Below are 26,119 nucleotides of genomic sequence, written 5' to 3'. Positions count from 1 at the left end.
TGATAACCGTAATACCGTTTCTTGGCAAAGGACCGAGCCTGCCTATGAAACGCAATCACCTTTCGTGTCGCACCTGCGTCAGTCAACCTTGTTATTTGTAAGTAAAACGAATTTCCTGCGTTGGAAATAACTGCTCAAAGTTATTGCTACGGTAAAGGTAGTAATAATGCAGATTTTGTTGAACATAAAAAACTCGTTGCGAAATTCTTGACGTAAATTTCTCGACACCGCGTTCGCAGATATCGCTAGAGCATAGGAAATAATTTTGTCTCATCTTCGCTCGCTTGCGAAACTGCCAACGAATAAAGCGAGTATAAAATATTACGTGTACCTACAAGTATTAACTCTTTACAAAATTATAGTCGAATTTCTAGTCAGAATGTAAGAAGGATTTGTTGTAACGAGAATTATTTCTTGCCATTACCATAAATATTATTGACAGCGATCTGTGAAGAGCTAAAAGCGCAGATCTGTTCAGAAACTCTTCCGATCGTATGACGATGGGAAGATATAGGTGACAACTATTTGATCAGTATTTCGTGTTTCAGGGCCGCCATTGTCTGTAAGAGCGGTCCTCGGTGGGACGGCCGAGCTGCCGTGCGATATTCGTCCACCTCAGCGCAACGATTCCGCTATCTTGATCGTCTGGTACAAAAGTGACGTCTTCCCGATTTACAGGTGAGCTTTTTTATAATTCATACTTTCTCCGATTCTCAAGTAAAATCGCCAAACATTCTTAATGTAATTATTATATGACCACAAAATTCATTGCATGCACGAAATCGCACTTTATATAGATCTGACTTATTTCTGTTATATACCTATAATTTAATAACGAATCATGCATATTCTAAAATACAAAGTGATATTCTAGAGTATTTTGATATTATATATTATGTAAGATAAAATTAATCTTCCTTAAGAATATTTTTAGAATAAACGATGAGGATTTTTGTGAAATCTACCGGTATCTAAGTACAGTATTTTTAGTTATCTCTATTCGATTAATAATACCCGAGCAAGAGTAAAACGAATGTATTAGAAAGAGTCGATGTTTTATTCAGTGGTATAATGATTAATTATTCCTTGCCTTATTCGCTCACTTTTATCACTTATCTTTTTTCCCTGGCATCGGGGTCAAATACCCTTACGGCAGTGCTCCAAATATACAACGCGTCCATGAGCCAGCAAGACACGAGTCATTACGAAATCGCCGAGAGGCGCAGCCAGGCACATTATAGAAAGCCACTGTGTTTTATTGCGCGGTATAATGGATAATTATTTCATTCCTCGAGCGCACGGCTGCGCTACAGCGGCTTACTTTTATCACTTATCTTCTCGTCCCGTATCGGGGTTAAGTTACCACTGTGGAACGGTCGTATAAAAAGCGAACACCCTGGATATACAACGTGACCCGTGCTCGTTAAACGTCACGATAAGAGCGACGATAGGAAGAAGTCCCGCGCGGCGAGCTTGGTCCACGTAAGCGATATTCACGCGTGCGGCAACTACACTCGCGTGTACCGCCAGAAGTGAAACCGACGGGGTAGAGGGTGAACGAGGGAGAGAGTGAGGGCACCCCGCTTTCGTGTGCGGACTGGACGTCGATTTTTCGATGGCGGCGACCGATACCGAGCGGCCGCTTTGCGAAAATGCGAGCTCGCCCGAGCACGAATCCAGCGGGGGCAAAAAATGTACAAACCAGGGTGGATAAGGGTGACTTTCACATTTACGATCTCTCTTTGCAAGCATTCCGTTGGCCAAATAACCATCGCGAACGTATTAAGCTGAGACGTGTCTGCATGGGGTAACTAATGAAATTTAAACGGCGAGTCCCGATTATTATCGAGAAGCGTAAATGATCTCGTTTACATATGTTTTTTAATACTTCACGTTGCTATGCTTCTATCGTAAAAATGGTAGTTTCTTAAACCAAAGAATGCGTCATCTTGATACGAAAGTAAATCTCCTGCAGTCGCATGAAAATGCAATTAAACGCAATTCCACGAGGTATAATCTAACATCTTAAATACCAACTCCGACATCGCTGTAATTAAGTCTACGTTAACGTTAAACAAATAGTAACTGAGTTACGGATCGTTTACATCGGGACTTTCGAAACTTTCCTGGATCGATGCGACTTGTCGCATCTTTGACATCAGACCAAAACATAAATATGTAGCGAAAATACACAAACTTAGATGAATCTCTGAAAACGTTTCTGACGTGATGCACTATTCCTCGCGGCAATCCTCGCGGATAATAGTTCGAGGACTATTTCGTTACGCGAAAATGTTGCAAATATTATTCTTCGATCGCTCGAGGAAAAGTAATCGCGGTGAGTCGACGCGAAAGGCAGCTACTAAAAGATTGCTCGTTGGCACACCGGTGCGCCAAGATAAAATCGTCGGATCACGAGCTATAATTCACGACGTCGAATTGAAAGTCCGGATGAAAAAGCGATGGGCCGTTTGTTACGTTTCCCTCGATACGCCGACCGCAATCAAATCGGCAGGCATACTCACTGGTCAGATAAATTCCTCTATTCCATCGTCCGTGCAATTCGCTGCCTGTCGTTCATGTAAAGTTACAGACAAGACGAACGCGCACCATCGCCAAGTTTGTTCGCTTGAATGCGGCACTTTTTCTTACAGTTTTTATGCTTAAAATAGAGAATAAGTACAGTGTGTATGTATGTGTTACACACGCATACACCTCAAGTACCGAGGTCGCATATGTTCAGAAGCCTTCAAGGAAAAAACGTCTTTATCAAGAAAAAAAGTAATTTGAACGAACAAGCGTCTAAAAATATCGTTTCTTTTTCAAGCCCTTACACTAAGCTCAATATGTGCAGTCTGGAAGCTTGATGCAATATGTTTTGTACATTTAAGTTTGAAAGAAAAAAAAATGCAGGAAATTAATTGCTAGAAATTGTAGTAACATGAAAGGAACCAATCTTGTTACTAACTTGTCATGAAAATTGAATATATCTTCATATATTAAACATACATAATCCTTTCTTAAAGCACTCACGTGTATATGTATATGTGACATTTCGTAATAAAATAAAAAATGATTTAAAATAATTATTTTGAAAGAAAGCAGAAAATATAATAATGTTATACATGTAATTTACAAATTAATCGACAGAGCGTGCATACATAAATCAACTATCTGCTATTTGATCCATCGCATTAACTGAAAGTAATTATTGCTCGAGTATTTCGAAATCGCTGTTAGACTTCGCAAAGTCGAAATTCTAGTATCGATGTGCGTTACGCGACAGAGATTTTTACATCCCTCTGTTTATTGTGTTTGAAAATCGGAAAGAGCGGTGCACCCCGTCGAGTACTGCGAGAGTATCACGGCGTAATTATCCATACGTCCATATGTACCACATGTTGTGTGGTCACAGCTATCCGGTATCGTTTATTAATTTATAGTACCCGCGCTGAAGACACCGCGATCTTAATCAAATTAATCGCGTTTGGAGGTGCTCGGCGCGAATGCTCGTCGCTCTTTTCATTACGGTAATGCGAGCGACGCATCAACTAATGAAAACGCGCTTCGCGGGACAGCCGCGGGAATTACAATGCGCGTAAAGCGTAAGTAAACATCGACGTACTTCCGTCGTTAACTCAGCTGACACAATCGTAAACCGTTCATATCCGCCTACGCCTGCTGATGAATTCTGTCGCGTGAGCCACTTGCCTCAAGTGTGCCTCGTCCCTTCCGGAATTACTCGAGTAAAGCGCAGTCGTGAGATAATGGAGTCGCATGCTACGGAACCCAAAAGGAAAGAGAAATACGAAAGGTGGAGGAAAAGCGGGCAGGGTTGCAGGGAGAAGAGGAGAAGCTGCGGAGAAGGCAGGGTGCAAGAGGCGCGATATCCCGCAAGATAATGGTGTATCGAGTCGGTGGCGCGATTTAAGGGGAGGCCGCTTTGTCAAATGTCGGTCATTTTTCACGGCCGCGGGATACGTACGTTATTCGTCACGTAACCGATTTTCTCTCTAACGGCTCTCGGCCAGCATTGAAAATGTCGCGGAGGATGCGCCTCGTAAATCACGTTAGATTGTAAAATTGACACAAGTCGATAAATATATATCCGGCCGCGCAGAAAGACGATGACATTGTACGTCCCCGTGTGTCATATCGATCGCGTGTCCGAGAAGGCGCTCGCGGCTTTTCGAAGCGAAACGGTGCGGGGCCGTCACTCGTCGTTGCACGCGTCTGAAACTGTGCCAACGCGGATGCAAATGTGCTGCTAAGCTAAAAAAAGAAGAGTATCAGATGAATATCCGAGTTTCTCTCTTAAATAAGGAATTCTCACCTTAAATGAAGATATTGAATATCGGAAACCCGATATTCAAGCTCTTTCTTATGCTTGATGAATCTGGGACGCGGGAAAATACGAGAGGGTTAAAATCGATTTTAACTTAGAATAACAAGAGCGTGTCAACGGGTAATACCTTCCTGCTTAGGGTGACGTATTTCAGTCTCGAAAATTGTTCTATATTGGCTATTATCGGCTTTACTCATGGATACGTAATTTCCCAGTCACTTTACTTTAGATATACTGGGACAAATCGATATTCCGATAAGGACGCCAGATAAGTTTAATTAAAGCGATATGAACGGAAAGTCGATGCAGTTACGGAGCGGACCTTTCAAATGCAAACATTAATCTCCGCAATCTTGATTGCGTTTTTACATTCTACGAGAAATTAGGGCTGGATGAATAGCGCGTCAAGTATCGCGCGCTTGCACGAAATTGATATTGCCTAACGGATGCACGAACGTTCAATGAGATTAGATGCAATAACCTGCGATATATCGCGCCGTTTTTATCACACGGTTAAATTATTTCGTTTGATAATTCTTTCTCCATATTGGCAGACTCGATAGATAGACTCTGTTTATTATTAAATCGACTTATTAGCGCGTTATATTTGCACGTCATAATGCAAACATTATGTGATTGCTCAATTCTATTCTGTGAGGTCTGCAAATGTTCCAGCTTTTTGTAACATTGTTTCGCGAAAATCAATAAACTTTCGATGCCACTGACATCACTAAAATAACCACGAAGTTTATAGATCTGGAAGTTTTGACCCTTTGTATAAATACCTTTGTAAACTATGTTCTATTACAGTAAATCTTTCTATTATGTACAAATTTTAAGTTTGTCAGCTTTTGACCGCGTGTTTGAGGTGATACTTTCAGCTGCTAACAAAAAGATATTATTTCGTTTTACCTTTTTAGAAATAGAAAATGCTAAGATTTGCAATTGCGTGTATGTGTGTGCATCGCGCATGAAGAGAAGCATTATTAAATTGATCATGAGATGTTAAATTGAACAAGGGACAATTCTGCAAATATCTTACTATCGCGATATTCTTGATGCAGATGCACATTTATACATATCCTAAATTTCTGATATTCCAACCTCATTTGTCGACGGCTATTTCGCTGCAGCTCTCTAGCTCTTTGTTGTATTTTCGCTGTCGTGTCGTTCTCTGTGAAGTCACGAAACGTCATAAACGAATTCAATTTGAAGTTGAATTGGCGTACGCGAGCGTTTTCATTAACGTCAAACCACCTACACACGCATGCCCGTACATGGCGCGAGTGGCGATCGTTGCATTTTGCGTTATTACGAGACGCGCTTCGTTATGTATCTCGTAATCACAGGTGGCATCAACTTGCCTGCTTTAGAAGCGGCGGAATGACATCAATGTAACATTACATTTTCATCTTTTAAATCAAGTCTCCGGCTGACGAAGCAAGATACATTTTTAACGCCGAGATTACTATTCATGAAATAAAAAAGAAAATCACGAAATGTTCCTTCTCATTTTATCTCCCTTTCAGTAGCTCTCGAAATGATTTATGGAAAAGTTTAAGTGTGGACTCGACACAGTGTTTAAAGCGTTACATTAACGTTCAACATAGAATTAAGTTAAGAGTTTAGACAGTACAAATAAAAAAATCGATATATTATACATACTTCGCGCTACATTTTTCGTATTTATGCAAATATATGTATCCAATGTGTGGTCGATGTATAGCGGATATTTAATAAAATACATAGTCAAAATAAATCTGGTTGGTCGAGGACCGAGTTTGCAATCGGACAAACATGATGCTACAGCGGCTTGAGTCTAACCGACTTTACGTAAAGTTAAATCCGCCGGACAATGCAAAACATAAGACTTAAGTCTAAGCGTATCGATCGGTCATCGTGCAATGTTGCTCGTTACGATGTAAGCGCCATAGTCATAGTTTACCGTAATCGCGAGATGGACTTAGGATACTGGATTCATTATATAACATAGCAATATCATCAAATTAACTGAAAACAGTTTGTGCGCCGCAGCAATCGGAACTATTGATCTATTTAAAGGTAACGAACACGAGTCGTATTACATCTCCATGTGCTCCGATGCATCTGTTGTATCAGTACTGACAAAATCGTTTAATCCAACTGGCGAGCTACGAAACTGCGAAACTGCAAAACTGCCCTGTCTCTCGATATTTCCAAACGTAACTGCAAATCTAACTCCCTCTCTAACGTCATTTCGTAGTCTCATCACGTTTTTCCAGTCGCACTGCACGAGACTGGACCGTTCTCGTGTAACTCCTATTAGCTCGGCCACGCTTGTCCGTCTAGGACTGCCAGGCTGTCCGTTCATCTGGCCGATCGTACGCGCACGGGAGCCGTCGCTTCGGTTCGACGGATTTTGATCGAATTTACCATTGAAAGCCTTTGATAAAATGCGCCGCGCGTAATGGGAAAAAAATCTCTGTCAGGAAAATTCCTCGCCGCAAAATATCGCCGATTGACGAAGGCGACGGGATAATTTTTTTCCCGACGTTTCTCACTACATTGATATCAGCGGATGGGATGGTGGTGCAACGACGGATTGGCCATTCCAACTGCGCGCGAGAGGAGCCACAAGGCGGAAAAAGTCAGCGAGACTCGTGGACAGGTAAGCGGAAAAGTGTACGTAAGCTAAAAGTAAAGAAGTTGCCGCGGAATGGCGCACCGTTGTACCGTTCACCAGTTTGCATTCCGGATAATTACGGCACGGGGGATGGAAATCGTGGTATCGCGCGGATCCGGGCGGTCGTCGCGAAAGTCGCGATTACTCGAACCGGACGCGGGGTAATCTACACGAAATATGCAATCGTCGCTCGAAACGGCCCGCGAGATAAAGCATGGCGGTCACTCGGCATAATGAAATTACGACGTAATGCATCGAGGCACGGTGTGATCGTTACGGCACGCTTATGCCCATGCACGGAAGCGCGAGCGTAATCGCCGAAACTGGGAGCGCAGCACATCCGCAGGAAGCGTAGAAACCGAGGAGGATCGCGGCAAATGGGCTTCGCCCGTCTCGGAAGCACCCGGAATTCCAGAGCGTCGGGAGAGCGGACAGCGCTTGACAAATAATATTCGCCGGCGTGGCACGTCTTCCGGAATAATCCGCGCGGCAAATGATATTACCGACGTTCGTCGCCTTCGCCTCTTAGTCCGCACTTCCGGCGAAAATGCATCGGTCGACGTGCAGCTCGGCGGGGCTCGCTTGCGTTTACGTCGGCATGCATATTTATAAAGTACGCACGCGTGCGCGAGCGAGCGAGCAAGCGAGGGAGTGACGCTTCCTCCTCCCAGCCGGGAAATCGGAGTCTGGCGAAAAAAAACGGAGAGAAAAAACAAGAAAACAGTAAAAATCGGCGGCTCTGGGGCCGGCACGACGAGAGCTGCCTCGTCATGGCGAACTGACGTTCTGTATTTTCACGCCCGGTTAACGAGCGCGCCGGAACACTCGGTTGAGGAGAGCGTAACGACGCGACGTACGTTGTCAGCGCTAAACCCGCTTCGGATCGGCGCGCGGACGCGGCGCACGTTGTTACGTCGGCTAGACATCGCCGGTGTAAAAGGCGCAAAAAGCGAAACGTCGCGTGTGTCTTCAGTGAAAACTTCAGTCCGCAGGTCGTCTCGGTGAATAACGTGGTGCAACGAGCGGATTCGAGGAGCGAGTGTGCGACGAACGACGAACGAACGAACGCCTCCGCCAGACGTACAAGCGCGACTCGGCGTTTACGTCACTTCGAGTAATCATAAATCTCGACAAACTCGAATTTATTCCACGCAGCTGATAACCACCGTTCCAAAGGGGGAGAAAGAGAGCTGCGCGTATTATGTTCATTTGCGCTTTTACGCATTTACGCTTGTGCACGCGAACATAATACAACTCGCGCTCTTGTCCTCCCGTAATCATTTCCAGGTTGACTGTAAACCCGCACCCCTTCACCGTACGCTTGAATGGCAGAAGGGTGCGCGCGCGAAACAACGCCCGGCACGGCCAGCACGGCATCCACGTCGCAATCTAGTTTTCTTGCGCCCTCGACCCCGTCGGGAGTCACGAAACAATAAAAGTTCCGCGACCGCGCGTCGAGCGTTGTTAAATAAATTATCCGGCTTCTAATTACGTGAAAAACAGTGGAAACTGCAGAGTCGGTCCCAGCGGTGAGCTTGTAAGCGACGAGTTCGCCGGGAGAACGATGGGGGGGACAACGACGACGACAACGACGACGAGGGGGAGGGTGGCGCAGAAACGAGGCGGACGATATCGCGCGAGGGAATGACACAAGGGATGAACGGTGGAGAAAAGGACGCTGGCGCGCTGCGATGTTTCACATTCTACCTACAATCTCCTCTGAGCACCCGCTCCCCCGTATCACGCGTTTCTTCCTCGACTTCTTCCGCTCGCTGCCATTTGAATAAGACAAATGTCTTTCGGTGGCGGCGTTTCATCTCCCGCTTTACCGTCCCTTTGCCTCCCCTCATTTCTGTGCTATCGTTCCTAAAGGCCGGTTTTTGCACCTTAATAAATCGCCCTCCCGCGGAGCGCGACGTCACACGGACATCCTCGCGAGTTTATGTTTGACGAACTACAATCCGCCGCTGCATCCGCGGACGTGGACTATTCGGAGGGTGGTTGCTGATAACGACGAGAGCAAGAAACATTCGCGCCCCGCGACGGCGGCGGGTAGGAAGAACGAAGGGAGTCTACGAAAGCGTCCGATGTTCCTGACAGCGGCGCGGTTTTGTCGCGGTTTCGACGTGTACTTCGCACGTGGTTTTTGAGTCGCTATGCAGAACGTTCTCAGATCGGTTCCTATACCGAACGGAAGAAGACGCAAGAAGTCTAGAGCACCGCGCGTGCAACGTCGGGACAGATTCCGGTAATTATTTTAACAGAATTCCTGAAATTGCTGCACATCGCCGCTCGCGAGCACTCATCGTTTGTTTAAACATTCGTCACGCCAGTGACAGATAATTTTACTTATATCACAGATAAATTTCTCAAAATGGTTGGACAATCCGATTAACCAAATTTAGTCCCATCGTTGAAGACGTTATTATTAGAAACTCGATAATCCACTGTTGGAATCGTCGCGTCTCAAGAGTCCACCGTTGAAGAATTATGCGCCGACTCCGGTGCATCACCCCGCCAGATATATAACAAGAGGAGTTTGTGTACCTACTGGCTAACTCATTCCTAGAGATAATCGTACGTAAGGCCTGAGGGGATGGAAAGGGTCGCTGCGGTATCAGCCGCGGTGGCAGCAGTGGTGCGAGCCGTATACTAGGTAGCTCATAATGAAAGCAATGTGTCTTCATTTAGCCGGTTGTTTCGCAGCGACGCTACCCGGTATAGGAACGGTATAATAGAAGGTAACGGCGGCGCCTGAATCTGTAGTAGAGCTGCGAGTCAAGGTGGTAGATGCACCCCCGCGCCGCCAAGAAGGACAGGAGGATGGCGGGGGAGGCAGGGGGTGTACATTATACCGTGGGTTAGTTGCATATAGCCGAGGGACAATGCTCTTGTCTCTACGGTACGCCTTGTTTGTTACGACTGGCTTCTCCACCCCTTTCTCGCGCCACCCTCTCCTCGCGCCGCCATCCATTGCCTGCACCTGCACCGCCACCGCCGTCACCGTTGTCGACGTTACCAACTCCGCCGACGCCGGTCCTCTTTAAAGCGAAATTCTAGCCTGAGATATGTCGCGAGCGAGCACCCCCAAAGATCGACGGATCGGTATTACAAACTTCCGCAAACGACCGAGCTAAAGGCTCGGCGAAATTTCAGTCATACTTCCGAGCTCGTCGCCCCTCGTCGCAGACGGGGGTGAAAGTGCTGCACGAATGCAGCTTACAACGCGATAAAAATTTAATGCCATGACCGGGACGTTGTTACTGATCCGAACACGAAACCCGCGGCGTAAACGGTTAATTCGCGCGCGGGTCGCATTTGGAAGCACGAGGACCGCATTTGGATCTTCCGGCTCAGTGCACTCCGAAGTATTCTTCCCGCGGTGAGGTTCCGCGACAATGGCTTTTCCGTCCAGTAACGTTCCGTCGTGAAATTCTTAAGCGAGAGCGATATCACGCGTGAAAAGAAATCTTCCCGCGGCGACTCTCGAGTACAAAGCGAACGAAAAGGTGATGGCATAACACACCGCTATCGCACTATCGATCGTTTAGCGAAAACCGCATCATTGAGAGGAGCCACGCGTCATCTTCCCCACGATTACAGCGAGAAAATCGACGAGGAAACGATTTAACGATTCGTATTTGTCGTCATCAGCACTCGAGCGGGATGAGACCGAATTCTATCTCATTTGCATCAGTCGAGGGATGAAGCGACCCTCCTTCGGATACGTCTGCTCCGTCGTATAATTTGCGGCGAGGACTCGGCGCACCCTGAGCGTTGAACGATTAATTTCTCCGCGCGTGTATAATCGACACAATCCGAAAGAAAAGTTTACATCGTACGACCGACATCATTTTCCGGCCACATTCGCGTTGGCGTTCAATCACGCACACCTGTGGGTCTTTAATGCGTTCTCCGTCAGTCCTCCTTCTCCTCCTCCCCAGTAGTTATAAACCCGTGGTCCTTGAGTCGACTTGGAACCGCGAAAGTTTCCGCGCGCCACGGTCCCGCAATTCGCGAGTTAATTACCAGCCATCGTATTAGGGAAGCGCGCAAGCGGGTGGAGAACAAGATCGAGGGACGAGGAGCGAGAGAGAGGGAAAAAGTTACCAGCTTACTCCGCGTCCCCTTCCATTCGCATTCGGAATTAAAGGCTCGGTGTACCCGGCACGATCAAAAGGGCTAGCTCCTCTCGTGCCTCCTCCTTGTTCGTTTCTTCTCGAGGCGCCTTCTCGCCGCCTTGGACTCTGAATAATCGCGAACTTCGGGGAGAAGACGTCGGACCGGAATCATAACTATCGCGGCTGTTGGTCACGGCGACGAGTAATCGCACCCTTTTGCGCCTCATTCCTAGCAGCTGTTGCTTCCGGATAATTCGGGCTAATTTCCTGCGTCGTCTAAATGAACGCGCGCATTTTCCGGCAACAGGTATCGCCGCGAGGTGAACGCCGGTTCGCAGGCTCAACGGCAACAACCAGCGGCTTGGGCTGCAGATCCGCTATTAATATAAATTAGAGTCCCGCGCAAACCGATTATTTCGAATATGCCGCAGTTATATTTCGATGGAGCGAATCGATCGGAAACTGAAGTGGTTATTTTGCAGCGGAAATGTATCGCGCGATAGACGCTACTCCGGTTTCGCGAGCTCCCAACGGATCACGTGCCAATTCATATTTATATCAATCAAACGAAAAAACGAAAATCAATCAGGAAAGAGATATTGAGTGTCCTCGAGTGCTTATTAATACTTATCATTTATATCAAATATAATACGTATAATAATGCATACATTAAAAAGTGAATTATTATGCGTCAATATTTGATATGACAATAATTCCGGTGATCGAAGCTTAATCAGTAATGCAGATGAAACAACAATATCAGGAAAGATAACAGATATTTCCAACTAACGACTATCTACGCCTAGCCGAAAGGTTAATATTTATTGATGATGCAAACAGAGAAATCTGTTTAATTTGAGCGATAACATCAGTACAAGCAGTCGGAGCTCGCTATTGCACTATTGTTTCTCGATCCATGAAATATCTACGCTTCATTACCAGTTAACATGGTTAATGCAGCGCTCCAATTTCCAGGTTATTAATATCTATCTGACGCGCGTGCGAGAGAGAGAACGAGAGAGAGAGACAGAAAAAAAGAAGACGAGGAATTGAAGGAAGACAAAGAGAAAGGAAATCGCATGGCGATAGATTTAGTAGGAGAAGTCAGATAAATTAGACTAGTAATCTTTTACCAAAGTACATAAACTTTGTATAAAAACTTACACAAAAATTATAAAAATCACTGTAAAGATAATTGGAATCAAATAATTACTTAATAAGCAATTAATTACTTAGTAAAGCTGAAACTTTTTATCCATAATTATTACGAAATCCTGGAGAATAATTTAGTCCAAAAAAGTGTATCTCTCATTTTTTGAAAGGAGTTATATTGCGCGAGCTAAGAAGAGGAAATTCTCCTTAATATTTTCTTACTGGATTTCATGCTCCTGCCTCAAGCTCCCGAAAATTGTCAGCTTCAGACTCCGAGACGTTACATACGTACGTACTTATATACAGCTCGTGATTACTCCTATGATACATAAGTTGCAAGATTATTAATAAAAAGAGAGAGACAGAGAGGGAAAGAGCGAGAGAAGGAGAGAAAAGGAGAAGAAGAAGAAATTCAAGAAGCAGGGAGAGTAATTCCAATCTACGAACCGGTCTGCAGACAGCAATGAAGGGTTAATCACGGTTTCACCGCTCGTTGTCGAGGATTACGAGTGTTCTCAGCGGCGAGGACGGGTCCAAGGAACGTCAACTCGCCGTGGATCCGCGGGTTGATGGCGGGACCGAAGTCGACGTGTTAATGTGGCCGGAGAGTGGCGGCTTAACGATCGTCCTCGAGGACAACGTGGGGTGGAGAGATGGCGATAGTTGAAGATCCTTCTACTGACGGTGCTCGCCCCCACAACTCCATAGGGCGTGCACACGAGAGTGTTACGAGCTTCCCGAAAGCTCCGAAGAAACACGTACACATACATACACGCGGTATGTACGCGATAATTCGGAAAGTTTCCGCTCGTTTACGACGCGCGCGAAGTGCGGCCCGCCCTTGTGGTTTCCACGGCAGCGTGCCGCATAACCAGGTCCGTCTCGACCAGGAAAACGTGACTGACGTAGGCCAAACTGCTCGCGAAAATTCGACCTCATACCTTACTACTCCTACATCAGTCTCTACATTTGACGGACGAATTCTCGCCGATGGAGGATTCTTTTTTAGGAGACGGCTGGGATTTTCCTTATCCGTCGTTGCAGAGAACGCGGGCTGGCTTCGTTTGTCGTAAGGAAAAGTAAATCTGCGTGAGTAGATTGGCAAAGAATCTGACGTTGGCAATGGTATGAGTGAAATATGCTTCTTAAAGGGGAGTTTAAAAAGCAATGTTTAAATAATTTTAGTCTATTTCTTTCTCAAATGTGGAGTGTTGGAGTTTATACGCGGCCATTTATTCTGTAAACGGACCCGAGAGGGAAAGCTCCTGCATTTTACAAATCTATCGAACGTGGTCTGATACCGCGCGCAAAATGCATTTACTGTGATGCATGGTGCAAAAGGAATAATTCCGTTAACGTAATACATTTGTGGAGTCACTACGCGTAGGTTAGTGATTTGCCCCTCCGAAATTAAATAATGAAAAATAAAGAGCAAACGGTCGACGCGTAATGTATCCGAGTCGCTACATACGTACGGCACATTAATTACTCGCAAATAAATATACGCGACATATAAAACAAATCGTTTGTCATATACGTAACTCGGGTGAAACAAGGACTCTCTTTTACGTCATGGTAACGTAATAACGTCGGCCACTCGTAGAGAGCATAGATGTAATAATGCCTGTCCGAAAGCACAATACAAACCACGCGAATACGCTATTATTATTATTATTATGCAGCATGGCGCGTTGGCAATGGCACTAACTACAAACACCAATTTTACCGTAAAGTCCGCCTCTCGTGCGGTATAGAGAGTGCAATCTAAAAACACACACGGGCGAGCGGGTGCATGTTGATAATACGCGCATCATACAATTGTATGAAAATTAATTTGCTTTAAATGTAACGATATTGATATAACACATTTTAATTCGAGAAACACACTTTTCTGCGATATTACTATAATTCCTTATAATATACAATGGTATCGAAACTTTCTGTCCACATTTTTCTCGCAATCCGACGAGTCTCTGCGGGGCGTCGGGCAACCCTGAAATATTAATTTTAAATTGCTTACCGCAGATTTCTGCTGCGAATGTAAGCGCGTCGCATGATCACTTCGTTCTTTGCCAAACAATAATCGGGGCTTTCCGAACGTGAGCAGAAACGAAAGGAGCCGAGGAAGAAAGGCGTGGATGCGTCGTCGGAAAGTAGAGAGTCATTTGCAAGATGGAAAGCGGTGATGCAGAAATAGGTATGAATAATGGGCGTCGCGCTGTATAGATTGTTCGGCTGTCGGCGCCGACAGAAGCGAAACGTGAGAGAGTACATTGGAACTCGGCGAACGGACGAAGAAGAAGAGGCAACGGGAGAACGTGAGAGGGATAATGCGGGGGTATAGGAAATGGGATTGCAAATGAGAAGCTACGGTTGCTCATGATCGGAAACGTGGTTGAACGTTATCGGGCAACTGCTTACGACATCAGCAAGCGTCCGCGTGTCGAATGGAGACTCTTATTATCTTATGAACCGTAATGCACGGGAGATGCAGACCCTTCGCAATTGTGCCGTGCATTACCGGACGGGGAAGAGCCCGTTCTCGGTCGTCGTCGTCTCAGCTTGTTGAAACTGTCGTAACAATGTCGCGATAACTCGAGCCATACATCGACATTACGCGGCGAGTTACATTCCCGAAGCGGCAAAGTAAAGTAGTAAACTTAATAGTTTCCAATTCCTTTCAATTCAGCGGGCCGCAGCTACTTGGATTCGACGACGACGCCCGCCGGTGTTCCGAAGCCTCTCACGGCGAAACGATTTCCGCGCGCGCGCGTATCTTCGGTGGGAAATTCTCGATATCGAGGAAGGCGGGTAGAAAATAGTCGCGACTGCCACGCGAATCGCGGCAAATATAACCCAAACGATTTTGACTTTTTTACCAGTCCGCGTATCGTTGCGCTTGTCTGTTATAAAAGAGAAGCATCGCCCACTTTTAAAATTTAAACAGATGTAGGTGGGAGAAGAAAGCGGGAAACCGTGTTGGGAAAACATAAAATCCTTTCCTATATGCAGCAGGCAATTTCCAATCTTATTCCCGGTACGTCACATAAATTTATCGCCACAATATAACGACTACGTCCAGGTATACATATAGTCGTCACATATATATATATATGTATATATGTATTTATAGCACCATTAAAATTTCTAAAATTTCTTATTTTGTAGTTTATAGACGATTCTACCCGAAGATTGGAAAGAAAGTTTCCCGCGTCTATCCCAACCATCCATTTCCTTAACGGTTCTGGGATTCGAGGGTATCAGTCATTCACCGCGACGTCGTATTCCATGGTCGACGGCACGACGCTCACGGTCTCACATTTATGCGCACTAACGACGCGAACGACGATCCTCCTAACAGCCGGAGACCTAGTTTACAAACTATTACATCGGTGGCATTAATATTCAGTTGGCTCTTATTCGACGGGACGACAAGAAAATGCATAATTCGGCGCTGGTGCTCGCCGACTACCGCCCTGGCAGAACTCTTACGGCTAGAAAATCGACTCTTCTTCTCTCATCCTCTCTCTCCCTCTTTCTCTTTCAACCCCTTCCTCGTCTCACCGTTCCCTCGCACCTCGTTGTTCCCCATTTGGCGCAGCCCGCTCTTTCGCTTCCATTTTCGAACTTACCCCCGACGGAGAGAAACGCGATACGTACAGCAAACCCCCGAATTAATTACCAACAGGACCGAACGATCCCCCGCTGGAAAGGCGTGGAACCGCTCTTGCAGCGTCAGGTCGTACGAGCGGAGAGATAGGAACCTCGTTCTTACTTGGTGCACGCTTGGCAGCGCGGCAGTGCGCGAATGCGCGAATATGTATATCATACACCGTTACAGCTTCAAGACCCAAACGGTCTCGAGTTGGGACCGTCTGCATCGCCCGCGGACCGAGTCGTTATCAACTTGCGCCAAGCGCTAACGGTCCGGATGCAAATACGTCTTAAATTTCGCTCGTTAACGACAGACGCCTGGTTCTTCGGTGCGCGTTCTTACCGCGCGACGAGCAGCTCTTCGGCTGCTGCCAGCGAGAGAACACCCTACACCCTCGTCGGGATGCTGCTACGCGTCTTCTGCCGCCTCCTCGCCCCGGGCAACACCTACGAACGGTCGCAAAAGTACTCGGTGCAGTAGAGGAACGGGAAGTGCGAAGTTGCGCCTATATGTAGGCTCCGCGGGTGTTTAATGAATATGCAAATCGCTCCCTCGACTCACCGCGGTTGCCCGAAAGAGAGAGGAGTGACGTTCCTACTGCTGTTGCTGCTACTGCCGCCAGTGACACGGTGGTGGTAATGGTTGGCGGGTGTTGGTGACGTTAACGGCAATGCCTGCAAAATTCCTGACGCTACTACACGACACTCCGACGACACACGAATGCTCGAAATTGTCCTGAAGAGACCACGGTGCTACATAGTTTATGCGCGTGCGGGATCCCTCGCTTCCTTTCCACTACGTGTAACGTAAATCGCGGAAAGAAGTTACATTGCGAGCAACAGCCGGACTTGCGCGCCAAACATTCGTGATGCTTTGACAAGCAGCGTTAAAAAATTGCGTTTTCCGCTAAAGTGCGTAATTGACTTGAATCCTCTCATTAGGAGTCGCGATGAATCCGCCGCGTGCCTTGTAACGTAATTCGGTTCAGGTGCTCGCACAACAACGAGCGCGATTGGTCGGAGGCTGCACGTAGCCGAAATCGATAGGAACCCCCCGATCGAAAGCAGCGTCGCAGGTTTTCCAATGGTGCCGTCCAACTAGTTTAATTGAAATTTCTCGACGTACTCGCCGACGTCGAGGAAACAGCGACGCTGCCGCACCTCAGCGTCCTCCTTTCATTTCGCGAAAATCCGGAGAAAAATCGAAGCGTTTAATCTGGCCGAGCGTCGAGGCAATTAAAATTTAGTGCGGCATCGTTAACATCGGGTCAGGCGCGCGGCATGCAAGGTACTTAAACATCAATGTGCCTAAAAGCGGCCTTTATGCTTCTACTTTTACGAGATTAGCATCATGAGTAGCGCCTATATCGCGACGACGGCCGCCGCACGCTTGCATGTCCGACAGATTTTAGTGCGCCTGCGAATTGATACTCTTACATGCTCCTGGAAAATTTTCACGACGAAATGTTTCTTTAATAGCGCAATATGAGAAGTGCCGTAGCTCACACCCGTGCAGAAAATTGTTAGGGCCTAATAAGAAAGTAAAGGCCCCTATAAGGAATAAATAGGGATGTCCTAAAAAGGGATGCCCTATCATTGCCACATCGTGGCCCGATTAGATATTATAATGACTATAAGGACAGATGATTAAAACAATATTTTTTATTATTTCCTTATAAGGTCCCGAAAAAATATTTGTTACATACCATTATAGGGCCATATTAATATTGAGGAAAATTAATCAGGACTTTTTAAGACCCTATTAATTTTTCTATACGGGCACAATTCCTATTGACTGCGCGTTGACTGATGTTGAATTAAATCCGATCAGTATTTTCTCGGACTCGGTCGCGTCGCTCTTATCTATTACGACTTACGTTCTCCGGATTGCGTCATCTCTTTCTCCCGGAAATCGCGCGGTGTAATTCGCGCGCGACAAATTACCCTCGGCGAACTTCCTGACGCACGATTATCCGCGGCGTTCTCCTCTCCCCGCGGTACCTGTGACGAAAGCGCAGGCGGACACTATACTTAATCGAGTGATTTCGCAAAAATATGAAACCCCGTAGGAAACGCGCGAGAAATATGTATGGAATTTAGAGCGCAACGAGTTCATTTCGGCAGAAATGGCCTCGATTTATATCGGGGCTGTTTCCAGATGAACGGAAGCGATACGCTTAACGCGCCTCGGCAGTCGATGAATTCCAAGGCCCACCCACTCACCCCTTTCCCCAACCTCCCCCGACACTCCCGCGGGCCCGTCCCGCACCCAACAGCCTCGATCGGAAGTAGTTCGACCGAGAGAGTGCCAGAATACCGATCTCGCGCGCGCGAGTAATATACTCTCGCCGTCGACGTTAGCTCCCGAAGTTATCCTAGCTATTCAAATGGATACGAGAGCGCGGAAATTGCCATAGACCGGCGAGGGTGAACGCGCCGCCGATATCGCGAAATCGATAAGAGACGCAAGTTGTGTGCGGCGGCATGCGTGCATGTGGCGCGATGCGGCGCGGTGCAATGGGGTGCAACGGGGGTTGAGCCGGGGATAGACCCGACTGTCTGTGCACCAACGGTGCATCTAGGCGGGCCATATATCGGCGGGTATGAGCGTTTGAGCGGCCTTAATTGAATATCCGGTAGCGCGCGGTTCCCGCGATAAGGATCAATTTTTACGAGCTCACCAAAGGGACGTCCGAGAATAATGATTCGAATTCTGGAACGGCTGCTCTGCTCGTTCCGAAAGGGTTCGCGTCGCTCGCAAACGACGCGAAGCAGAGACAAATTATGGAGAGATTAATATGTGTCTAAGCTTCAGCGAGCTTCAACGTTATTCCTCTTTATCGCATTCTGTTCCGAATTTAACGTGCATCAGCATTAGCCTATCATTATAATTGAAGACGTTTTTAACTTTCGGAATCGAGTTACTCGAATAATCGAAGACGATCGTATTTTTGGAATGGTATCGTAACTATTAATAATAAAGTGATTCACTAAATTCTCAGTTTCACCGGATTTTCGAGATATTGAAATATTGAACGACAGTCATGCCAAATGAATATTCTCAATAATATATGTGCGTAATATTTAATCCCATAATACTTGGTATTAAAAATATATGGATAAAAAATATAATCTGTTTTTTGTTACATACAAGCCTTCCAAGACATTCCACAAAAGATTTCGAAAGCTGCACCTGCGTCCTCCGAATTTCAGCTCAAGTGTAACATATAGTACCTATATACGCGCATGAATGAGGCGCAGGAAGAGTGCGACAATTTGGGACATGTTCGGCACTAAAAATAATTAACAGCCTTTGATCTGTATTTCACTTTAATCTCGCGAATTACATTTCCCAAGATCCTCGGTCGCGATATATCGTCCCGGGCCTTTATGCGCGGCCGGCATCAACTTCAATTAAACCGTAATATGACCAAGGTGAATGCACCCCGCGCAAGGCAAGGTAGGGCACAAAGGGAGCCGGTTGTACGTGCGCGTGCCAATCAATGGGGCGCGTCGAAGCCGACGGTGCAGTGCCCAGTTTCCTCCGGCAGAGGAGCCCTCCTCATTGTCCGCGCATTCTATCGGATTGGCTTCCGGTGTGCGGGCACAACGGACGGCAGCCCACCACGTCCTTTATGCACCACGAGCCACGCACCGGGAATGCACGATTGTCACGTCCGATGTCCGAGCGGTGCGGTGCGTACAGAATCGGCGCGCACGTCGCAAACCTGTACAGAGAGGGTGGAAGAGAGAGAGAGAGAGACAGAAAAGGGGTGCGAGAGAGAAGAGAGAAAGCGGGCTTCCGACCGACTGCAAACGCCAGCCGGAGCCGCGAGTTATCGCAACACGTGCCGTGACATTTCGTATTAAGCCGGGGCGCTAATTAACTCGAGGGTCTTCGGTTATTAATCCGCGCGAGTCTGCAAACTAACCGGCCGGACGCATCTGTCGACGATTTCCGTTTAATACCCCCGGATGGGATCAGCGGCTTTGATGGAATCGCTCTGCTGAATCGCGGCGTGTGGGATATCTATGACACGGAATATAATACTAATTTAGCAGGATTGACGCGCGTAATTTTGAACGAAGGTTTCAGGATTTTCTTATGGAAGATCTGTCGGCCTAGGATATTATTATAATACGTGTGTTTATTATTTCATCTTACGCAAGTAAGAAGAAGGATCTCGTTGATGCTCTTACGAATTACAATATCACAAATATAAATTAACTACTTTTTTTTAAGATAATAAAGAAAGATCTTGTGTGATCAATTTCATTTTAATTTCTCCGAGTCAAACTTGCAGCACGGAATTTCGAAATCCGCAAATGTCTGCGAGTTAAAAAATATTTAGTCACAAAGCATATTCGCTTTGCAATGCAATAAGCTCCGTGATTCGCTCAAACAGACTCATTAGCATCAAGCAACGCGAGTACTTGCGATCATTTAGTAGTGTAAAAATCTGCAAATGCATCGCACGAGCGGGCCGACGCAATTTTTGCAAAAGCCCACGGTGCTATATGCAACATAAGATTATAAATTCCTGCATTACTTATGGCGCAGAATCATAAAATTCATAACGACGTACAGCGCCGTAATAACGACGAACGAGCGTCGGCCGTCGTAGTGCGCCGACCTGTTACAGCATTTGTAGGAATTTACGATGAAGCGCCGTAGCTACAGCCCGTCCTAGCCCGCCACTGTGCCGTACCATTGCGAACCACCCCTCCCTACGATAGCTTAAAACTTTCAGGGTAGTTTCGGAAATGCCGCGCACAAACAGACTCCACTCTCCGTCGGCGGAACTTCCTTTGCTGCGCTATGGTAAATTTATAGGCATTAAATAGTCGCGCATTTTTGTGTAACGTGTTCTTCCCCCCGGCAAAGCGTCCAAACTTCATCCGGAAAGTCGATAGCGCGTCTGCACCATCAACTTTAGATATCTCGAAAATCAATTTACTGTTCTAACGATGGAGACCTTCCACAAAGAAAAGGAAAGGAAGAAAAAAGGATACTGTTGTAAATTCGAATGAAAAATGTTAAGACTGCTTGAAAAATGCTGTCTTGGACCACATCTTGTAAGATTTTTGCGGTGCTAAATTCTCATGATCTAATATCAGCAATTATCTTGCTTTATAATGCTATAAATACGAAGAAAATTATTAATTGTAATTATTTAACTATTAAACGAAACTTATTCATATGTCAGAGATCTACATTTGATGATAAGATTATATGCTAAAGTCAAAAGCAAAGTAAAAACAAAAACTGAGAGAATAGAGAATGTAGGAACAAGAATAAATCCAATGTAAATTATTAGAGGGGTAAACGATCGTGCGTGACGCGTTATAAAACACTCGGTATGTCGTAATATACGCCTCTTTATACCGTACCTATAATCGCACGCTATGCGGTAGCGTAGGCTATCACGTCGCTTCCATTAATATACCGATTTCTTATTCCGAAGTACATGCAGCATGTACACGTATCCGACAATCCGAAAGGCACAATGGAGCCTCATTTCTAAGCAATGAAGATTTTAATTGCGAAGTGTACTTATCTCTGTGGCAAATCAGGATCTTATTTTTTCAGAATTTTCAGTATGACTTTATTAACCCGATCTCAAAAGTTGAAGATAAAAATTGCTAACATTACAATTAATATCGTTCTGAATAAATATTCATACCTCGAGCTCGGAAACGGAAGTATTCAAAGCAATGCAAAGTTTGTTTCGCCTCGGTGCGAATACTTTCGGTTGCTTTTTGCCAAGAAGTTGCAACGCTTTCTATTTTATTGATGCACATTTCAAATTCTCCGTCAACTTTCTTACATAATTGCGCGGAGTATACGCGCAACTGGAAACATTATGTAATACATTCTAATAGGGAACACAGAGACGTTGCACCATAATTGGTCGCCTTGGCTTCTGACAGGCATAACCATGTCTCGATGTGGACGTCCGACCACTAATCTGTTATACCTTGCTGTATCACAAACAACACCGTTAACACGACGTCGTAATATGTTGCGACACCGATTGTCGAGCATTTAGCCTTACGTCGAATTCAGGAATAAAAACGCTCAATTAAACGTAATAATCATCTCACCATTCAACTTTTCCCTGAAAGAATATTCCTGTTGTCCTAGCAATTTTAATATTCTTGGAAAGAACCATCATCCCTTGGATGTGGTACCAAGCATACTCAATTGCTCGCAATAAATGCGTTGCTTGAAGTAAAGGGAATCGTATGCGCTGTTAAAAGGTCTTTCTCGACGATTTCCGACATTCCCAAAACTGGCGCTGTGTGTGCACGGATACTTCCGGCTAACTGGAAGGAGGATAGTATGCGTTATCCTCTCTCCCCAACCTACGGTGTTCGATGCGCTCGTGCACTCTTACGGAACCCTCTAACTTTCGAACGACGTGCCACGCGCGCTGCAATTTCCAGGCACGGTGGCGCACCGTGGCTGTACGAGTAATCGTTTCTGCCGGTCCGGTCTGGCAGCCGGCTGTTTGAAAGCTCGATCTCTCGCTCGCGATCGTGCTTACGGGAAGAGAAAGAGAGAGAACAGGGGTGGTTTCTCACTTTATCACTGGCACGGGCGCGCCATTGCGTAGCGTCAACTTCTCCCCGTCGTTTCGGCCAACTTCCATCCTCCACCTTTGCCGAGGGAGCATCATGCCGAATGCGCGTTTACACACGCGCACGTACACGTGTTACACGCCGACATATTACGTGTGCAGTTTAGATGCAACTAGCGGGGGAATGCGCCGGATAGTCCGCGGAAGTACCGGCAGGGGTGGTGGAGGGTCGTTGTTGTTCGGTCCGGCATATGGGAGAGCATGCGATCGCGCGGCGCGGTACACGCTTTGCCAGCTGGCGGGTGTACCGGCTCGTAATACACCGGAGGAATGTACACCGGCAGCCTCCCGCCGTACCTCCGCGTCCGCCGACGCCCTTCGCCGCGCACTCCAACCCTTCGCGCGACCATCCGCTACCCTCCCACGCCGCTATTTCTCCCTCGCCAGATCCCGACCCCGTATCCCTCGATTCACCATCCGTTCTATCGCTACGCGTGGCTGAATCTGGTACCAGGCGAGGCACTCGTGGTATTTCCGCAAATTCGATGCTCTCAATGTCCCGGGGGTGAGATATGTGAGGGAGGATCGTACTGCGGAGCGATCTGCGGTGAGGCGTCTGGATGGTGGCGGCAACGTGGCTTCCGCATAAAAGCGATCGCCCGAGTGCGGAGAACGACCGGCTGGCCAGTACATTCTTAATTAACACCTCGAGCATACAGCTGGACTCGTGATTTTTGCGCGTCGTTTTGCGACACGACGGCAAAACACGCTCGAAGCAGCAGAATTAACCCCCGATCGGTCCCCCCCGTAACACGAAACGGGCAACGAGACTGAAAAGAGGGTAGGGTAGGAATTTCAAATGCGATTTCTGGATGTAACTGCACTTGTATGAGAGTGTGACGATTTTCAGAGAAATTTAAAAATATACATTGAGTCTATTCATTTATATCGTGAGTACATATGATCGTTATAAAATTACGCGTATAAAATAATATTTCGAAACGACGCAAATGCATATCCGCGCGACAAACGGGGTCACTGCGACAGGACTTTTTTATATGACGCGCTTTGCTTCCAATTAAATATATCACCGAGAGTTTTTAGTGCTTAAATATAAAGTTTAAATATAATAGTTTTAAATGCGAAATTTATCTCACAGAAACGGCGGCATAACGGTATTAAATTAATTAGTGGAATTATACTCTCTGCTGTGTCATATGTGTTCTTTATTATCCAACTTGCTCGCCTGCATCAAATATGCGCGAAACGTTCAGCGCATTAAAGAGTGGAAAGTTAACGAAATTCTCGTCCTGTCGCAGTATTAGTTCTAAAGTTTTGCATTTGCTTCACTTTATTTTTCGTCGCGGGCTGCTACTCTCGGCTCGGAATAGCAAAAAACATAAAGCGACATATGGCGCAGTCGTGCCCGAGCATACGTTGTTCGTCAAACGATTTTCTCTTATATATTGCAACATTACGCACTTCCTTTAGATTATAGTATCTTTGGCACATTCGACTTTTCTCCAGTGAAAATCTTATATAAACGGGCTTTCTTACATTTTATATTTCTTTACATTTCTTTTTCAATCCCGTAATAGCATCGTGAAATAAATGCTTAACTATATCTGCACATGGAGATCTATTCAAATAAAATCCAGAATAAAAACGTGGTATGTAAATTTAACTCTCTAGTTGAAATGACATCTCGCATTTTTATTTTAGTTTTTCCTAGTAGTTTCCTGAAATCGAATCGATACAAAAATATTTTTCTACTAGAAGATTATTGTGTGTATTATTGGATACAATTCTAACAATATAAAAGTTATACAGAGCCCGTGTTATTATTATTATTATATATATATATGCATGATTCGATTAAATTTAGTAAGATTTAAAGATATCTGGATATCTCATATATTTATTTATGTCTATGAACAAAGTAATATCGTCGCACTTTTATATTTTGCTTGTCAGGGAAAAAAACTAAAGTGGAAATATTTGTTTCAGTTACGATCTGCGTGGCAAGCACTCGGAGAAAGCGTCGCATTGGCACGATAAGGAATATTTCGATGATCGGGCATTCTTCAGGACAACAACAGAACCAGCATCTTTGAATGTTAATCACGTACAGGAGAAAGATGACGGCGAATATAGGTGCCGTGTCGATTTCACTACAAGCCCGACTAGAAATTCCAGAATTCATCTGACGGTGATAGGTTTGTATTTTGCCCTATATTATGTGTTAAAAACGTTTTATCAAAAATTCTTACATTTATGTAAATTATTAGTGTAATTTTATGTTAAATTTGTTCCGTTCCTGAATTTTTGGGATTTTGTGAGTATTTCCTGTGTAGGGGAGATTGGATAATAATAAAGCAGTAAAACATTAACGCATTTGCAAAATTTACGATAAAATGTAACATTTAAATTTGACGATTAATGCGATATAATTCCCGAGCGTTAAAAAATATTATTGTGTCGGCATATTTTAGCATAATTTACATTACGTTCTGGAAATCGCTATTTACCTTATAGCGATCATTGAAATTTTTTATCGTTTCAGCGTGCACTTTTATGCTAGCACATTACCGATTCAACTATGACGCACAAAACACCATGTCAATATTTCAAGTCGCTCGACACGAATCGATAAACGCGAACGATCGCATGAATAAACCGTTTTTTCACGCATTAGCGTGTTTTATATTTTATAACAGATTTTTGTGTAATAATCAATTATTTCATACATATCGTAATTATCGAAAAATGTTAGAATAGTGCTCACGTCATTATCAAATTATAATTTATTGATCGCCGTGTTAGAAATTTGATGAAATTTCATCATGCTCGATTTATGAAAATTCCCGATATGTAACATATAAACATATAAGCATATTGCTTTAGAAGGTGGAGTTTTACATATCTAAAATATTTAAATATTGTTCTCACTCCTCGTTGTCGACTGTTTCACATTTTTCATATTATATTTTTCGTACAATAGTGCTTTCTGTTCTAATTAGTTCTTTCTGAATAGCCCTTTCTGCTCATTTTTAGTTCATATAATTAAAAAAAAACATTCTGCATTCATTTTATCATAGTGCTCGAAGAAGACTCGACAATTCGTTTTGTGATTCTCATTAGACAATATAGTAACCTTCATCCAGAGGAATTATTGTCAGAATATTGAAGAAACGTAATCTCCATTGTAAGAAATAGTATTTCACAGTACCTCCTTTATATCCGTTATTTCATGTTGCCTTTGTCTTCTTCTTCTGTATCCATTGTCGTAACACCATTTACAAAGAGCGTTTGATCTCCGTTTAAAACGCTATTTCGACTCTCTATACGTTTCGAAAGGTTTAATGTATTGTGTGAGGGAAGGACACGAGATTTTACAAAAGCGACGTGCACCCCGATATTGGACATTTCTTTCGACGATCACGTGTGAGGAGCACTTTCCTAGGAAACGGGCTTTGTTACATGATTCTTCAATGTACAGAGGTCCACTTTGGGATGGTAACCCTTCGAAAAAACTACTAGTGCGATGATTCTCCGGAGGAATTTCCGGAAGAATGATTGTATTAACAGATAAAACCTGTTTTAT

General features: G+C 45.2%; 1 protein-coding gene across 3 annotated transcripts in view; it reads left to right on the top strand.

Annotated features, from left to right (window-relative positions):
* Positions 1-26,119, top strand: part of LOC105286893 (nephrin) — a 261,816-nt gene that overhangs the window by 189,791 nt on the left and 45,906 nt on the right. For all 3 annotated transcript variants that reach the window (XM_011352184.3, XM_011352178.3, XM_011352171.3), the window contains 2 exons: positions 549-678; positions 24,523-24,731. In XM_011352184.3, coding sequence (XP_011350486.1) covers positions 549-678; positions 24,523-24,731 — 339 coding nt within the window. The remainder of the gene's footprint in view (positions 1-548; positions 679-24,522; positions 24,732-26,119) is intronic.

Source organism: Ooceraea biroi, chromosome 14, assembly GCF_003672135.1.
Source record: "Ooceraea biroi isolate clonal line C1 chromosome 14, Obir_v5.4, whole genome shotgun sequence".
Classification (NCBI taxonomy): domain Eukaryota; kingdom Metazoa; phylum Arthropoda; class Insecta; order Hymenoptera; family Formicidae; genus Ooceraea; species Ooceraea biroi.
The sequence above is the reverse complement of the archived record's forward strand: the minus strand, read 5'-3'. Positions and strand labels throughout refer to the sequence as shown.